Raw genomic sequence first — 18,996 nt, forward strand, 5'->3', positions numbered from 1 at the left:
TAAATATGTGAAGATTGAATTCAGATAATTCGGAGGCAAAAAAAGTGATTTGTGACCGTGGCAATTATAAAAGTGATTGCCTGCAGAGTCTTGCAGCTCTTAGACCAAAATTCAGATGTCATTCTTCATACTTTAACAGGGTTATTAAATACATATCTCTTTTTTTCTCTGATAAATGAAATATTCTTGTTAATGGATCTCCTACCTTTTGGAGCTCTAAGAATCAAAACTACTCAAGGAGGCAATACAAAGTCCACAATTCAGCAGAAATAGTAAACAACGTCAGAAATGGAGAGTGGATGGAAATCAGAGAGTGAAGGAGTCTTTAAACGAGTAAACAAATAATGCATTTTGTGAATGCCTCAAGTTATCATCCTGTCTCTTTCTGGAAAGCAGAACACAGTTGTAGCACAGATGCACTTTCGATCTACCACACTGAAATCTAATTAGTGCACAGTACTCCCCTTTGTGGCTGGCAAGCCTGTGAACAAAACAGAACATTTGTGCGCACACTGCGTCTCATCTAGTCGTTAAAAATTGGTAGACGTGGGCATGGAAATAGACCATTTTAAACAGAGGAGGATATATCTCTGGGATTCAGAACTCTGAGTATTTTGTAATGCCATTTGTCAAAAACCCAGGAATATCTATGTAGTTCCTTTTTTGCCTCATGAATTGCACAACAGCACAGGCCTTTCCTATGTGATAAACATAGAGAGTGAATCAACTTGTAGATATTTGAAAGTATTGAGGCAGTGAGTTGGGAGGATGAAGTGTTTTCTGCCTTGAATTTTTTTCTTTTAATTTTTTTTTGTGGGGAACCTCACCAAGCAGTGTCATTTTTGTTGCCGGGGATGACTGAGTGATGTTATACCCAACAGCCTGAGAAAGGGAGTTGTCCTTCCTTGAGAATTCAGCTGTTTTGCTTATAGCTTCAGGCAAGTTGCAAGACAGTGCTACATCAACTCTAAATCAAAATGAAAGGTGAAATATGTTCATGAAAATAAGAGTGATTAGCTAAATCTGAAGTGCAAACTAAGCTGGTCTACATGGACTATGTCAAAACTGTTCTTAGTCAACTGTAATTCTACTACTCCTTCTGATACCCATAAGGAACATACAAGAGAAAGGGTGTCTTAAAGGATCACTGAGAATTCTGAACTAAATAAAACTCAGGATTCAGCCAGGGAAGTTTCACAGCATACACATGCCATCAGACGTTACTTCATTTCCAGTGAAAGGTTCAGCTTTCTCATCTGTAACAAAGAATGCTGCAGTCCCAACAGAAAGGGATTTGTTTCTTAGTAACAGCGTGCACTGGCGTGATAGATTTTTTTTTTTCCCTTAATAGATACCCTGAGGGTATGAGAAGCCCCAGTAATTTGTGTTTTTTCATCTCTCACATAGGAAAGAGAAGAAAACTAGCCTAATGCAGGTCAGATGACAAGCATGTTAGGTATCGTCAATTCTTTAACATATCCAAGGATTAGATTAGGTTAATCTTTCCAGAGGCACATAAAGTAAAGTTGTTGTTTGGGGCTTTGTTTTTTATCTGACTAATGCTAAAGGCTTTAATGTATTATAGATGTTAATACTGTTCTGACATAATTGTTGGAGAAATCATACTCTTCTACAAAAAGAGCACTTTCCACCAGATCTCACAACATGCATATAAAGTGATCAACCAACATTACTGTTGTTGGAAGAGAACTGTGAATGGCAGTTCCTCAGTAAAACAGAATATGGGTAGTTCCTTCCAGGAGCTATTATTTTATTTCCCTTTCTCTGTTAAATGGATGATAATGCTTGAAGTCTGGTTGTAAAGGATATGTGGGAACAATAAGGATTTTACGGTGACCATAGAAATTCTATACAATAAAGATTTAAAAAAAAAAAAAAATCCATGCCAATATCAAAGTTCCTTTTAGTCATGTCACAGATTTGGCTTCTGTGATACGAGGGTCACCGGTGATGCGTTTCTCCAAGATATTTTGATATTAGAGCTGCCACTGCTGAGAGGAAAACATCTCTCATGTAGATAGCACTTTAACAGGTATTTGAACATAAATAATAATTTTACACACACACACCCCCCCAATCGTTTAGACATATGCTTAAGTGCTTTCTTGCAATACTGCTATAAAAATATTCTTGGAATATTTCAAATTGGAATTGTCTATTGGGATATAAGAACAAAAAAAACACTCCCATTAAAGGTTGTCAGGTAATGGAATAACTAGAAGGTTGCTAAGATGTTAGGGTTAAACTCAAGAAATCTTTCAATAGCAGATAGACAAGATAATGCAGACTATGAAATTAATTTGCAATTCTTGTCACATGCTTATGACTGCAGGTTGAAAATTCCACCCTTAATTCTCAAAGCACATCTCTAATGAATCAGAATGCACAACTGTTGATCCAGCAGTCTGCATTAGAAAATGAGAACGAATGTATGCTCAAGGAACGTGAGGATCTGAAATCATTGTATGATTCACTTCTCAAAGATCACGAAAAACTGGAACACCTGCATGAACGCCAAGCTTCCGAGTATGAATCTCTGATTGCTAAACATGGAAGTCTTAAATCTGCACACAAAAATCTGGAGGTGGAGCATAAGGACTTAGAAGATAGGTAAATACTAATATGCACAAGTAAAACGAGAGTCTGTGATTCCTGAGCAAAAGGCAAAAACCACTGCATATAATGCTAATAAAATTAGCATAACTTAAGTATAACATTAACATCTTAGAACTTTGAAAGATCACCTTTTCAAAAAAAATCCATATTTGCTTGTCATTCAAAAAAAAAAGTAAATATTATTTGTGTTTACAGGTACAATCAGTTGCTGAAACAGAAAGTGCAGCTGGAAGAATTGGAGAAAGTACTTAAGGTAGAACAGGAGAAAATGCTGCAGCAAAATGAGAAACATGAAACTGTAGCAGCAGAGTATAAAAAACTTCGTGATGAAAATGAAAGGTAAAGCAAAAGTCTGATATGTGTATTAGTACAAGTGTTGCATCCTCTCATGTTTCTTAATACCTGATGCTGCAATTCAGGACATTTACAATCCATACCTTATAGCAACTCCACTCCGTTGGTCTGCGATAGTTGTTTAAAAAAAACTGAATGGGGGGGGAGACCAACAAAAAACCCCACAAAAAATAATTATTGTATCCTGAGGACACTGAATTCCACAGGAATGGCAGGCCAAGCACTGTGCAGTATGGTTGTGAGCTGTAGAGGGAGCAAACCACTCTGTGTGAGTTGCTTAAGGGGCAAGATAACTGAAGTTAATACCAGGAGTAGAAATGCAGTGGGTGGCGAAGCCCCACTTGACCCTTGCAATGGAGGCTTGCCATAAGTAGTTGGGTTTAATAGTAGTATTTACATAGCATGATACTTCCCCCCTCAAGAAGAGGCATTAAGATTTGTTCATCTGGCAAAGAGGCTCACAATTAAATGCCTCCTACCTTTGGTGGTGTGTGAGGAGGATTAGTAGGAACGGGAAGTTGTTTTTAGAAAGGGACGTGGCAGGGCCCAGTAGGGACAAAGGGAGCCCAAGAGTCATTCTATGCAACCTCCGTGGTTGCCACAGTTTGGACCGTTCCTATTTCCTTACTGTTTTGTGTTGGCAAGAAATTCTAGCTCTTTTGTAAGATTCTTGTATTTTGAAAAGTGGCATCTTAAAATTAGTGGTGATGTCCGCGTTTAGAAATACTGCTTTATTTTTAAACATATGGAGAACCTGGAGTATTTGGCTTAAAGGCAGAATGCATTCCTAAGAAAATTAAACTAAGAGATAATGTGATACTAAGACATTTTTATATGTATTCTATGGAGTAGTATAGAGCCCTGGAAATTTCATGCATCAGAGGGAATGTGGGTCATGAATACGTTTCCTTCTATCTGCATGTATTCTTTTATGGTGTCTTTTAATTCTAGGCTTACTCACACGTACAGTCAGCTCTTGAGAGAGAATGAAGTTCTCCAGACTGATCATAAGAATTTGAAAACATTATTGAACAATTCCAAACTAGAACAAACACGATTAGAAGCTGAGTTTTCAAAACTCAAAGAACAGTACCAGCAACTGGATATTACATCTACAAAACTAAATAATCAGTGTGAGGTATGTAAGAAGCATGCAATTTTTCATGACTGGTATAATTGTAATATCATTGTAAATGTATTTGTAGATTCATAAAATTGTATGAAGTGCTTGAGAATTAGTCATTTGATTTATAGCTAATGAAGTTGATCTGAAGACAAATTAATTTGCTGCTAGTACAGGCAGTACAAAAATTGGGGCTCGTGTTAGGTAAACTGTTTTAAATAACTTAAAGCATCAAAGAGGCTTTTATCAGTTGAGTCATGATTTAGTTAAGTTTTCTGTTTGATTTGACTGTCAGAATCCTTTGTAGACCTAAATTTTCTTGATAATCTCATTATCTGTGTGTAAAATATGCTCACATATATATATGCATGTACCATTTCATATATTTTAACAGCTGCTTAGCCAGCTTAAAGGAAATCTGGAGGAGGAAAACAGACATCTACTAGATCAAATTCAGACATTAATGCTACAGAATAGAACATTACTTGAGCAGAATATGGAAAGCAAGGATCTCTTCCATGTAGAGCAAAGGCAGTACATGTGAGTTTTTTAAAACAATGAAATTACTGTGATTAGGGCAGTTACACTAATACCTATATTTATTTTTTTAATAAAGCTTCTGTTTTATGTAGAAATTAATGTGTGTGCTACTTCTGAAATGTTTCTTTTCTTAAAATAAAAATGTTGATTATATATGAAAAGCAGATAACGCAAACTACGAACATTAGCTTTTCAGTTCTAAAGGATCAGTGCAACTGTGTTCATTACTGATGATGCAACTGAGGAATAAAAATGTTATTTATTCCTCATTCCACTCCAAGCAAAGTTCCTAGGTTGGTTCGTAATCTGTAAACTTCTTTAGTGAATTTGAGAGAAGAGAAGATGTGCTTGTCTAAATGATTCTGTTAGAGTCTATATGCACTTTATTATTATTAAAAAAGTGGGAAATTCTTTTGTGTAATAAAGGCAAACAAAATTTTTTCAATTTTATAATGTTAAACGTAAAAGATTGCTTGTTTGCTGTATCTCTTTCTTAATTTTTCAATAAGAAACAAGTGTTATATAAGAATTCCTCATGCAAAGTGGCAACTTTCAGATGACAGATATCCAAAGAAATGTGCTACTCACCCATTATATATGCAATTTTGAAGCATACAGTATCATTAATTTCTGTTTACAGTGACAAGCTAAATGAATTAAGGCGACAGAAGGAGAAATTGGAGGAGAAGATAATGGATCAGTATAAATTTTATGAACCGTCACCACCAAGAAGGTACTGATGAATGTGATATAAAAATAAACACAAGTCTAAACCATGATATACCTATTCTGTTCCAGCTGAAAATCCAGATTTCATTCAACTTCAGGGGAGCAGAATCATGTCTGTGTTCTTGCATACAAATTAGGAAAAATCTGAAGGCATAAGTCATGTATTATAAATGCAATAAATGTACTGTATTATTGATAACAGAAGGGGCAACTGGATTACTCTGAAAATGAGGAAGCTGATAAAATCAAAGAAGGATGTTAATCGAGAACGTTTGAAGTCCGTGACCCTTACGCCTACCCGTTCAGAATCCAGCGAAGGATTTCTTCAGCTGCCCCACCAGGACAGTCAGGATAGTTCCTCTGTGGGCTCAAACTCTCTGGAAGATGGCCAAACCTTGGGGACCAAAAAGAGTAGTAGTGAGTACTGCAAAACATTTCTTTTCTTCTGGTCATCCTTGGCTAAATGTCTTTTTAATACCATTAAAAAGTAAGAGGTGCTCAGAAAAGGCTGTGTGTTTTGGAGGATTTTTTTAAGATAATTTTTAAAGTCTTTAGGAACGAAGCCTGAATTAATTTCTTAATGACAGATTAATACTGACTTCTTGCAAACTCCTTGAGTGTTTGGGTAGGAACTAGTTTTTAGCATTTCTGTAGCTCGAAATGTTAAAATACTTTTACAGTGCCTGGATAAGCTGAAGCAGGCACTGTTACTCGGTCAGAATACATGTGTTTAACATTCACTTAAAATTTTTTCAATACTTTTTAAAAATTTAATGTCTTGGGTTTCAAAAGACAGCAGATTGATATTCTGGGTTTTGTGCCAGCTATGAATTTGCTGTGTTAGAAATGATTAAAGCCACTATAATGTATTTTTTTTTCTTATTGCAGAAGCTTAGTCAAAGTTAAAAACATGTAAAACTCTTTTTCAGGGAAACTTAAAAACAGATTTGTGAGTATTTTTTAAATAACTGAAGAAAGTAATGTGTTCCTTGCTAACTTGTCAATTTGGGAAACTTTTGAGTGTAAGGGTCTGTTAAGGTTCAAAATGGGTACTTTTGACTTTTTAAAAAGGCAACTGTTGCTTTTACATATAAACTGGAAGTCTCATGGAGTCCAGGGGTGACTGGAGCTACAGTGGATGTGTTTGCAAGTGTGTTAGTTTGAGTCAAGAGTGTGCACGCTTTGGTTCAGACCATCTGCATCTGTGTCAACAATTTCATGTTCTGGAAGGGCTCTTTTATGTGACAGTTTTCTTTTCATGATACTTGGGACCTTGTAGCGTGCAGTTACCCTCCTGGTGAAGCCACAGTTGAAGTTACGGTGGCTGATCCTCAAAAGAGGTTTGAAGTTGTTCAGACCTCATTAATTTTCTACTCCATGTTCCCCTTAATCCCAGTGTATTTATCCACAAACTGGAAAGGCCGATCTAATTCTGGATCCTAACCTTCTTCCTTTACACATGTCACCATGGAAACCACAGTTTTTGATAGAATTTGGAAGAATTATATGCCAATTCAATGTTGACCATCTTACTGAGACAGTTTGTGCCTCACAAAGTTAAGACAATATCTGTCGCAGTGTGAGAAGTACCAGTAATGGTGCACATTTTGCAGCCTATTTCTTCTGCTTTTAGAATGACTGTAAATCCTAAATATCAAGATACCGTGGCCTCTTTCTTTTCTTTAAGAAGTGGCTTGGCAGTAGCGGCTTCCACTGAAAGAAGCTACAAGAAAGACAAAGCCTGTAAGTTGCCACCTGTCTATGCAAATGCTCAGGTATTGTAGCTTTCCACCCTGGTTGAAGGCAGTTTTGAGTTTTGGAAGAGACAGGTTCTGTTCCACCCTGATCTCCTGTGTCTGGGAATGGCAGTGGTTCCAGAGGGAACCACTGAGGTGAAATGTCCTGCCTGTCCTTTAGCAGGCAAGAGAAGGCAGCTTATAGTCCCCAAGTTGCAGTTCACTGGTACAAATTGGTGGTGTTCTCAAAAGCTAGAGGACAGAATATCTGACATAAAGCGATTTTTGAGATATATAGGTTTCCTACCCCATATGCACTGCCAGAGAAAGCGAGAGGAGATACTGATTCCAAAACGAATTATGCTGCAGCTACCACTGTTGATAAACAGATTCACTCTGTGAAATACGTAGATTTTCTTCCTTTGAAGCTGGTGATGGAGGCTGTTTTCCTAATACAGGACACTTTCTCATACAAGTATTTTCAAGAGACCTATTCTCTTACAAAGATAGGTGATCTTGGTGCAAAAATCGAGTGACCCTGTTGTGCAAAGAGGTCTCAGAGCTTGAAGCCCTGGTCTGATTCCATAGGTCCTCTGGAAAGGAAGGGGTGCCTGCACGGCTGTTACTGTATGCAGCACAATTAAATCCTGCAGGCAGTATGGATGCTGTATGCTCCTCTGACAGCAAAGTCTCCCCTTTGCTTTTCATATCTGTATTCGGTGGATGAATCAGGTGAGTACCACAGATCCGACAGCTGCTTTGTGCAGAGCCTTCTTGGGGAAGGGGAGGGGGGTGGGGGGTGGGACACCATTCTGAGCTTTTGCAGAGAAAACCTAAGGCAGGCAAGTGGAAATTTTTTATTTTATGTGGAGAAAACTAGATTACTTTTGCTAGCTTCCACTTTAGATTATCAACAACGTCCCAAGGAATTAAGGCTATTAATAAGCCTGTCGTCTTTAAATAGTAGTACCAGTAGCAGATACATCATAGAGAAGTAAAAGTGGTATATTGGGCTCCATTTTCTATTACCAGAATATTTAGAAGATGGCTGCTTAACATTTTATTGTGTGCATGAAGAAAATTATTTGAGGATTTTAATACTATCCATACAGAATTCCCCAGAGTATCTCTGGCAAACAGTGGGAGGATCCCAAAACGGGAGATCTCCTGATCAGTGGAGGAATTCTGCAATACTCATCATTCATTCTCAGCTCAGAAAGCAAGAACATGTTCATAGAATACTGAAAAGAGAAAGAAAAGTTCATGAATTATAACTAGACTTCTGTGAGTAGATGATTAGTAAGACCAAAACCAGTCCTCCTACCATCCCATTTTTAAAGTCTGTTGGAGTAAATGCGTAAAGAGCAAAAGCTGCCTAAGCTAAACTTTGTGGTGTCCTGTTTGTTTCTTCTGTGGCTCTACCATATTCTATGCAGAAATTACTTATATAGTCTCTCTCAGAGGTTGCATTTTACCAAAGAACAGGTTTTGATGTACGATTTCCAGGACATCGGTAGTTGCAGTGGCGTTTTCTGTTTGGTGCAGTTGCTGAGAGCCATAAATCAGTCATTTTGGAGGTCATCTGTGTTAATGAACAAGACTCACAGATGACTCAATTCTTGAACCATCCTCTGGTTACTTTTTAATAAGATTAGAGTGGATGCTTTTAATTAAGAGGGATCAGTTATCTTGTCTATAAAGGATTATAGAGGGATCAGTTATCTTGTCTATAAAGGATTATAGAAGTTACAAAAGAATTGTGTTTCCCCACGATGACGAAAAGTAGTAGAAATAGAACAGAATTATCTCTTTGGTTTGGCATTAGCGTTAAAACTGGTTAGTTATTTACCTGGTAGAAACTAGTCTGATGCTATCTATGCCTCATATTCCTTTGGCAGGGAGCTTTTCAGAGCTACATACTTTTATGTACAACTAGATGGACAACGTGCGTATATCCTTTACGGGAGGTTTAGTGACCTTTCTGCTTTTTTTTTTTTTTTGAGCCAGTTTATGTTGGTTTTGGTTTATTTCCTCAGAATCTACAAGAGGAGGAATGTTTTGTTCATCCAAAAAAAAAAAAAACCCCCAAACAAAACACCCCTGTTTTAAGTACCTATATGTATATAATAAAAAATACCTATATACCTATGTAGTGAATAATTCAAAGGTGAAATTGTACTTGGTGTAGTCCTGCCTTATATAGGTAGCACAGGTGGCTTTCTTTTCTCCCTGTTCTTCCCCACCCCACATCATAAGGACCTGACACAGAAGGGTGTTTGCTGTCCCTCTCTGGTCAAGATAGAGTTATATTCTACAACTGTGAAAACTTTTGTGTTTGTTTCTGACACTCGTGGCTGTGCCAATCGTGCATTCGTTGGAAGCTGTAAAATGTACTGCTTTGTAAACCTCTTACTCTAAGTGCAGACACAGAATAATGTGATGGAGAGGGAGATTTCTTTCTCTTTCAAGGTAGTTCAAGTGCACTTGTAAATGCATATGTATATATGTACTGCTGTATAACAAGCTGCTGGTTGAGCGGAAGACCAAGGTAAATGACAAATCACATGTCTGAAAAGTGACTTCAGACAGATAAAATAAGCAGATCTTGGGCTGATAGACTGGACTACACAGCTTTCATACCTACATAAATAAGAACATTTTGGGAATTTCCTTAGGCGTTCCTTTCTGGATCTTTATATGCCAGTTGTTTGCATGTGGCTCCTGTATGCTTGGCAGTCAGCTGACACATTTATCTGATGCTTCAAAATGCAGGTGTCTGCCAGTTATCAGTTACTAATGCCAAAGAGCTGAATCTAAGGACCAGATTAACTTGTGATTTCCCCCTCCTCCATCTTTTAATACTATTTATAATTTTAACTCTGTTTCCTGATATTACGTACCTCCAGTTTTTCTCTTCGCTCTCCCAAAATGTTAGTCACGCTCGTGTTTGGATTTTCTTTTGGTGGTGTTTTTTTAATCTTCGGTATTTTTACAGCTAAAAAATTTGGTGTATACCATTCCAACCAATAAATCTTGATGCTAAAGTCACTGCACGCAAACAGCAGATTGAACGTAAGGTCCGTGTAATTTTTCTAGAAGATAGTAGATGACCAAAATTATTAAATGAGCACAAAATGTAACAAATGAAGACTGATAATAGATTGTGTCCTACTAGAGATGCAGGGCAAAACATTACAAAAGTTATTAATCTCAAAAAAATAATGATGTGAACATATTTTAAAGTAGAAGTTGTACTTAGAGTTGCTTTCATTTTAAGCTTTTTTTGGTTTACATTTTTCTTTATGTTCAAGCAATGTTGTTTTTCACAGTAAAAACTATATAGTCATCTGCAAAGAAGTTACATGTATTTTTTCAAGAGCTTGGCAGTTAGAACTTTCAAACTGTATTACACTCTTCACCATTATTTTCAGTGCATTTCTGAGTATATTAAAGTTTTCTTAGTGTAGTTTTCATATTTCATTATCACACAGAAGCATGAGAATGATAGTTTTTTAACATAGCTTAAACTCAGACATTCATTTCTGTCCTTAGTTTCAACATTTAACTTCCATCTGTTCTTCTCCCTTTTTTTCTTTCATTTCCCTGTTTCCGTTTTTCCTCATGCTATGACATAAAAGTGGTTGCACTGAAAAGACTGCCCTTTTTGAGGAACAGACCGAAGGAAAAAGACAAAATGAAGGCCTTCTACCGTCGCTCCATGTGTAAGACTTTATGACAGTTCAGCTTCTTTTAAATGGCTACACTGGCTTCCATTACTAATTTTTCACTAACCTCTCCCTGGACTGCGCTGTATTTTTCCTCCTATTTTGCAATGTGCAAGTCCTGCTACAATACAAGGAGCTGGAGCTATTTTTTTTTCTTTTTTCTTTTTTTTTAAACTTTGGCACTGAATACTTTATATATGTGCACATGTGCACACACGCACACATGTACCCACACATTTACATGCACAAGCACACACGCATACATATATATATTCAGTGCATTGTGATTGCATATATTTGTATACATAGTTGTCTATATACACATGTCTCTATGTGTATATAAATTTACAGTGCACTGTGTTAACCTAAATAGTTCCAAATTACACATTTCATAAGCCTTTTGTTAAGAAATCACTGTAATTTTTTGTTTAAAGAAAGTGTAGAAAATAGTGCAAGGCTGTATGGTGGTCTGTCACTCTTCAGTTATTCATCAGTCGTTGTTGCCAAAATGTTGTACTGAGTAATTTTATTTTAATCTATTTTATTTTTTAAAATTTTATTTCATAAGGCGGGGTGGACAACTTTCCCTAGTTTTGTGAAGTAAAGGTGAATATCATCAGATGTCATCTTTTTCAGATCCTTTTATTTGTTGTTATGTAAAATACAGTATCCCTGCAGTAACCTGCACTGTACAAGGATCCCGTATCATTGTTGACATTATATTGTACTAGCACCTTTGCCCATTTTATCCTCATTCATTCCATTTTATCATTGCAAACAGTATCTCAAAGCTTCTAACATACACATTACATACCATTGCAGCGCAAGCATGGCGATTATACCTAATAAAATCAGTTTTAAGAACCATACTGAGCTGAAAGAAGTCTCTGCCTTACAACACTTCTCATTCATTGAGCTGATTGCATGTCATAACATGGATGATCTTGTGTGTTTATCTTCCAGTATTCAGTACGCTTTAATGCTTAGAAAACTGTCAAACATTTTGCAATACAAAATAAGAACAGAAGCAAATACATTGACCATGCTGATCATTTGCTTTCATTTGCATCCCAGCCATGAATGACCTGGTGCAGTCCATGGTCCTAGCAGGAGGACAATGGACAGGTAGTTCTGAACATCTGGAGGGTCCTGATGATATATCTGCGGGTAAAAGGAGGAAAGAATTGGGAGCTATGGCCTTCTCTACTACAGCTATCAACTTTGCAACTGTCAACTCTTCTACAGGCTTCAGATCCAAGCAGTTGCTAAATAATAAAGGTATAGGTAGAAGCGTCTTGCATCGTGATGTGACTGTGTAACAGCAATTTCATGTAAATATTGCCTTTACTTGTATTTTAAGGTTTTCGGCAAAAAGCAACCTTAATAATTGAGTTGCAGTGCTAAGATACTGCAGTTATAAAATGTTTCAGGATTTTTCCTACAGAATGTTACCTAAGTAAAAATGGATTGGTTTGGAAAATATTTTTGTATATTTTACAGATGATAAATATTTCAATAACCTTTTCATTTTATTTTATTTCACATCATCTTTTATGTCTCTGTGTATAGATACTACATCCTTTGAAGATGTAAGTCCACAAGGTATTAGTGATGATTCTAGTACAGGATCAAGAGTTCATGGTAAGATGTGAACTTTAATTAAATGAATTAAGGATGTATTATGTGAATGTTAACAAAGTTCGCAAAAAAAAGTGAATGGCATCGTTACAAGTGAGCATGCTTTCTGTGATTTGCATATCTCTTGAATGTAAAGTTTCATTTCTTCAGATTATTCTTTTCTTTCTTGACTACTACATCAGATAGATGTTCTCTATCTCTAGTAGAAAGTATCTGTGAAGTGCATCTGAACAGGATCAAAACATTTTCCCTTTAAAAAAATTATTTGGTGTTAATAGTAAAATAAAAGAAGTTACAATTTCAATCCTAAAAAAATCAAATCCAAATCTGGCCTGATTTTTCAATGTTTATTATTTTATTGTTCAGTAAGTGAAACCCAAATTTGTCATGTACTGTATTTTATAAAATCATTACATGTTTCTTCAAGCAAAGCTATGAAGTGGAAAGCTCTCATAGATTATATAGAAGTGAAGTTTTAACTCCAGTATAAACGCTTACAATTAGTATGAGCAACAAATGCTTTTGAAGATAATAACAGTGCATTTCCCTTGTATTGGATAGGAGTACAGGACATTATCTGTGCAGATGCTCTTGCTCCTCCTGTTCGTGGCATTTCAACAATGTGCAAGGTTCCTTGTCAAATCTGTTGTAAGTGACCTAATCACGAGCAGCTTTCTGCATGCCCATCCTTTCATCTGTAAAATCCTGGTTTCCCACTAACCAATCGGTTTTGATTCTAAATGTACACTCTATTTCTCTTTCCCTCTCCCTTGCACCTTACTATTCCTGTAGTGCCCTTTTCTAAAGTGTCCTCTTGGACTGCCTGGAAATCCCTTCGCTTTCTGATCTGTAAGAAACCACTTTGTTGACAATGGGCATGCTCAGCCTGTGAAATAGTGCATGATTCCTGCCTCTGAGCATTCTGTGATCAGAATGTAAAGGTACCGTGTCATCTGCTCAAATTTTGTTCATCAAGATGTCTCCTAATTTTCCATTTAGCTTCCAGACCAGCCAGCCTTGATAGTGGCAGAACATCCACTAGCAATAGCAATAACAATGCTTCACTCCATGAAGTCAAAGGTATGCTGTAGGTGAATTTACATACATGCTTCATTCCCATTATTTTCTCTCTGAGCTCATCTCTATAGGTTACTAAAAAAGAACAGCAACAAAAAAAACCCCAAAATTCCCACAACACACTACAGCATGTTTTTCTTTAAGCATTTTGTAGCCTTCATGCCCCAAATCTGGAACGGATACAAGTATTAACAGAACTTATGTTTTCACTAAATGTTGCAAGGGTGATATTAGTATGTAAGTTTCAAACTCTTTTAAACCAAACCAAATCCAAGTAACAACATTACAAAATAGGAATTCCCCCCAAATGACTTGAAAATCGCTTATTTTTAAGCAGAGAAGTTGCTGCATTTTTTTTCTCCTAGCATCCTGCTACATGTGCATTGCTGCTGAAAAACTCCATAGTGTACAACACAAACCAGACAGAATGGCATATGTGATACCATCCTGAAAAGTTTTGTATTTTGTTTTTAAAAGATTAATAACGTTCCTGGATTTAACAATATTCTCTAAATTTCATCTGTTATGAGTCTCAATACCTTTTTGTTTGTAGTGGCCATTCTAGCTGGAGACCACGGTATGTACTAGACTAGAACACTGCCAGCTCAAGACTTCACGTAATACTCATGGCTTGCATTTGTTAAATTAAAACAGTATCTGTTTGGAAATTTAGAGAGGAATGCTAGCTTAAAATTTTTATATGTTTCTTTTCTGTCTGCTCCCTTCTGTAAAAGATTCTTTGTGATATTCCTTGCCCCAGTTTGTATACAGTATTAGAAATTTCTGTTGCAAACAATTTATCTTTCTTCAAACAATTTCATTTCTTAGGAGTAACATGAAGTAGGAAATACTTGATTATTCATCGGTATTTTTTTAAGCGGTTCACAATTATTGAAAAATAAAAAGAATCGGTGTTGTGGAATTTAGTTTGCATTTAATGCCATATGCTTCTTTAAGGTCACAGTTGTAGTAAACCAGAAGTAATGGCAGAAGCTGTTGGAGAAGCATCATTCCTAAATAGTTCTTGTTGAAGAACTATGTTGGAGAAAATATTTTCTTTCCATTCCATCCTTTGTATTTCATTTAATGTAAAACTCGTCAGTAGTATACTAGAGTGTGCGCCCACAGTGATGCTGAACAAGACCAGAGGCATGTCTTTAGCCTCTTGGAATATAGTATTATGTAGGTGGAGGCCCAGATTGCAAGTGAAAGGTGGGGGTTTTTTATTCAAAAGCTATCGTGTCATGGTTAAAGAGCGGTAAGAGGTAAGTCGGGGAGGACAATTGTATTAATACTATGCTTGGTTAAAGTAAAAAAAGGACAACTGGATTTTTTAGTGTTTTAAATAGAATTATTGTTAATTGAATCTGATAATGTTCCAGATTTGAGTAAGGTTATACTGTTTAACGGCTTTCACGTATTTTTTCTTGTGGAATACTTCTTCCCATTTACCCCAAAAGCAGGTGCAGTTAACAATCAAAGCAGGCCACAGAGTCACAGCAGTGGAGAATTTAGTCTGCTACACGAACACGAGGCTTGGTCTAGCAGCAGCAGCAGCCCCATTCAGTATTTGAAAGGTCACACGAGGTCTAGTCCCGTGCTCCAGCAACGAACGCCTGAAACACTGGATAGTCGCGGAAAACACCTCAAAACCGGTTCTCCTGGCAGTGAAGTTGTTACCCTGCAACAGTTTTTAGAAGAAAGCAACAAGAGTACCTCAAGTGAGGTTAGTTTAAAAAATATTTCAGCACGTATTTTCCAACATATGGGCACAGAATTAATAGCAGACTTAGAGTGAGTAGAATTGCTTTAAACCTTTGTGCAGATACTGGTTACACCTGCATTAAGAAGTAGTGTAGACAGTATCCCGATAAACTGTACTTGCTGTATCACACACAAAATTCATTTGGAATTTCACAGCTTGACCCCTTCCGGATCACTGAATTAGGTAAGAAAGTCCATCTCTGCCGCACAAAATTGTCCAGTGCGCTGCTGCATGGCAGGCTCCTCAGAGTGCTGAGGGAAGGCCGTACACTCAAAGCAGGTTTACTGTTCTTCTTCCAGTTCAGCCGCTGTCTTCAGTAAGAGCAGTTGTCAGGTCTGTCTTGCATCACCAGGAAGGAAGATGCTTTACTTCATTGCCTGGGGAGAGACTTGTCTGCTTCAGTTTCATCTTTTTAACTCTACTGGGCAAAAAACCCTGACCTTGGAGCTCATTGAAATCCGAGAAGAATAAGACAAAGAGAATGTTTCTTTAAATGGGTGACAGCTTGTTAGAAGCCCCAAATCACCTTGTCTCTGCTATATTCCAGTTTCTCCATCACTAGTTCTTGAGTAGATCTTTCTGAAGCCTAGAAGTGCTCTAGGATAAAGCAGGCCAGTGGCTGTGACTAGGGCCTATCAAGAGTAAGGACCATCTTCCGTCTATTTTTAACCATACAACCGAAATTGAAAAATAGACATTCACAGCTGAATCGGTTGGGGCAGTCTGGGGTAACGACTTGAGTCTGGGCTAAGTTTCTGGATTTTTTGTTAGATACTTAAAATGACCTCGCACCTGTGGTCTCTCTGGATTTTTTTCTTTTTAAGCATTAGACAATACTCTTCAGGCAGTAGAAATAAAAGAAGCCACCCGAGTCATCAAGTCTGGTCCACTGCTGTTCATGAATCACAGAATCCCTTTCATAGCATCACAGAATCATTGAGGTTAGAGGGGGATTCAAGAGGTCTCTTTCCAGTCTTCTGCCAGAACATCTCCTTGATGCTCTTAATTCTTTCCAAATTGTCTCTTTCACCATTTTGAAGAAAGACTGCAGTCTTTCTCCGCTGAGTGTGAATAGTATTCACTTCAACTTTTTTTTTCGTAGCTCTGAAGTCTTTTCTCCAAAAAGAAAAAAAAATTGGGAACTGGCCAGTCCAAATTTAGGCACCACGAGTGCCTAAAGGTTATGTGTTTTGTATTACTCTGAGATTTTTTTTTGTCTTTAATTGGGTGTATGGAGAAAATTTAAGCTTTTAGCTCTAGATGATTAGTGTAAGTTAAAATACTAGTCCATATGAAATTGCTTAGGAAGTCCTGATGACTGATGGCAGAGGGCAAGTGAGTGAGAAGATGAACTTGAAGTTTTGATGATCTGATTTGTTGAATTAATCAGTACTACAGGAACTAATTTTAGATAGTTGTGATCTGTCTGACATGGTTTTCAAAGTACTTGCTTGTAAGCTGTACAGAAAACTCATGAGTATATACCATAAATGTTTAATACCGCTTCTGGATTGGAGAAATAAAAAAACAAAACTTTTTAGAATTTTTTCATTTATGTCCACCAAGATTGCTTAAGAGATGTCAAAATTACAATTTATAAACGTGTAAGATGTTTCATTTTTTTGACAGACGAAATCTACAAGTGAAGAGAATCTTTTAGATGAAGTCATGAAAAGCTTATCTGAGTCTGCAGAGCTGACAGGAAAGGAGAAGCTAAGAAAACAGCCGTCCACCGGTTGTGGTATTGTGAGATCATTAAGTGTAAAAAATACAATTGAATTCTCAGATGGACGATCCTTTAAACCAGAGCAACTTGTAAGGCCCAGCCTTCGTAAAACTGAAGATACCTTCTTTACTAGCTCTCCAATAAAATTTACATCAGGCACTCAAGGAAAGGCCAAATCCGTTAAAGACAAGATACAAGCGACTGTATCACAGCGACAATCAAGAGATTGCAATCCTTATGCTACCTTACCTCGTGCAAGCAGCGTGATTTCTACGGCAGAAGGAACCACTCGAAGGACGAGCATTCACGATTTTTTGTCTAAGGACAGTAGGCAACCTGTATCGGTTGATCCAGCACCATCCACCGCTGACAGAAGCGTTCCATCAACCTCTAGTGAGTACTCAGCACACCAGTTATCCTCTCATTTTTTTCACTGTGTGGCTTACAGAGTAGATTGTGTTCCACAAAGCGATGCAGCTAATACAGTTAAACCACGTAATTTAGGATGTAACTCTGATGTGCCTAAGACTTCAAGGATGGAAAGGTCAAATTTCCGTGAGAGAACTTTGCTAAGCACAAATGTCTTTAATGAGAAAGTCAGTGTATCTGGTAATGACAGCACAGGATCCCTTACTGTGGCTCAGCCTTTTTTATCCCTTAACACAGAATTAGTTAGTAATATAAGTGGATTGCCTCAAAGATCTACATCAAAACTGACTGATCAGGCAAATATGTCAGCATTTAGATCTGTACCGAAAAATCAAGAGCAGCCTTCTGCTAATCAGAAATCTGACCGTGGTGACCTATGGTCAGTTCCGACTAGTGAATTTGTTCCTGCCACCTCCGTAAACACTAGTGAGGCTGAATCCCCGCTCCTCGTTTCTGAAGATAATAAAACTGTGTGGTATGAGTATGGTTGTGTTTGATAAAGAAGTTGTATTATCCTATATATATACACACACTCCAATATGACATACAGGTGGTGTTCTCATTGTCCACTGGATTTAGAGAAAATTTCATTACAACAAACAAACAATTCCATGTTAGATCTGTGGGTGGTTGTTTTGCAAGAACAACGGCATAGGGCTCAGTTGTGTACTCCAGCATGTTCGAATGTAAAATTGTAACCTCACCAAAGTTTGCATGAAACATTAATTGCACTGTATATATTTTTGCATGCCTTTATAATACAAGCTATATTTGTCAAGCATTACAAATATTTTGGTTTTTTCCTGTCCATTACTGAATGCATGTCAAACCAACTGCATGCTGCATTGCCAAAAATGGCTCGGTGAACACCATACTTTCCGACACAAAGACCGTACTTTACAGTTGTATCAGTGTTGTGCTTTCAGATGTGTCAGTAACACATTGATTTTGTATTTGGAGTAAAAATACTTTTCCCTCCCTTCTTTCAAAATTGAGTTACTAATGAAGCATTTAGAGAGATTTCAGCGTCTTACCCTTCTCGTTTATGCCACGTCCTGGCATAAATGCACGTTACACAAGTTACAGCCCAATAATTCAGTGCCTCTAGCCTGCACAATAAATATGAATTACAGTTCATACTTACTAAAATATTTGAACATTACTAAATACAAAGACCATTTGTAATCCTAAACACAAATGATAATTCTTATGGAGAGGTAATAGTCACATGATATGCAGGACTCGTAATGAAAAAAAATGACCCTTTCCACCTTTTCCCTTTTGTATGCTTTGTCTTTCCACGTCTGGTGTCCAAATGTGAAGTGTACGGTTTTATTAGGAGTCAAATAACAGTTTACAGGAGACTCCTTGTGATGTGTGGTAATAAAAACCTGTATTGATTATGGTGGAAATACATTTTTTTTTTCTTCTTAATAGAAGTAACACTAATACAATAGAAAACAAGATGTGTAAAAAAAAAAATAACAGGAAAACTGTTAAATTAACACAGTTAAATA

General features: G+C 37.0%; 1 protein-coding gene across 8 annotated transcripts in view; it reads left to right on the plus strand.

Moving 5' to 3' along the window:
- The window catches only part of CCDC88A (coiled-coil domain containing 88A), a 77,404-nt gene that overhangs the window by 54,101 nt on the left and 4,307 nt on the right, over positions 1 to 18,996 (plus strand). The window contains exons 20-32 of one of the 8 annotated variants that reach the window (XM_054819107.1): positions 2,354 to 2,631; positions 2,833 to 2,976; positions 3,943 to 4,129; positions 4,509 to 4,654; positions 5,295 to 5,387; positions 5,586 to 5,800; positions 10,758 to 10,841; positions 11,919 to 12,122; positions 12,414 to 12,485; positions 13,044 to 13,130; positions 13,482 to 13,562; positions 15,020 to 15,285; positions 16,954 to 18,083. In XM_054819107.1, coding sequence (XP_054675082.1) covers positions 2,354 to 2,631; positions 2,833 to 2,976; positions 3,943 to 4,129; positions 4,509 to 4,654; positions 5,295 to 5,387; positions 5,586 to 5,800; positions 10,758 to 10,841; positions 11,919 to 12,122; positions 12,414 to 12,485; positions 13,044 to 13,130; positions 13,482 to 13,562; positions 15,020 to 15,285; positions 16,954 to 17,976 — 2,880 coding nt within the window. In that variant the 3' untranslated portion in view covers positions 17,977 to 18,083. Of the gene's footprint in view, positions 1 to 2,353; positions 2,632 to 2,832; positions 2,977 to 3,942; positions 4,130 to 4,508; positions 4,655 to 5,294; positions 5,388 to 5,585; positions 5,801 to 10,757; positions 10,842 to 11,918; positions 12,123 to 12,413; positions 12,486 to 13,043; positions 13,131 to 13,274; positions 13,332 to 13,481; positions 13,563 to 15,019; positions 15,286 to 16,953; positions 18,084 to 18,996 lie in introns of those variants that run through there. The other 7 variants (XM_054819113.1, XM_054819108.1, XM_054819114.1 and 4 more) reach the window with 7 other exon arrangements.

This window comes from Grus americana, chromosome 3, assembly GCF_028858705.1.
Source record: "Grus americana isolate bGruAme1 chromosome 3, bGruAme1.mat, whole genome shotgun sequence".
NCBI classification, from domain to species: Eukaryota; Metazoa; Chordata; class Aves; order Gruiformes; family Gruidae; genus Grus; species Grus americana.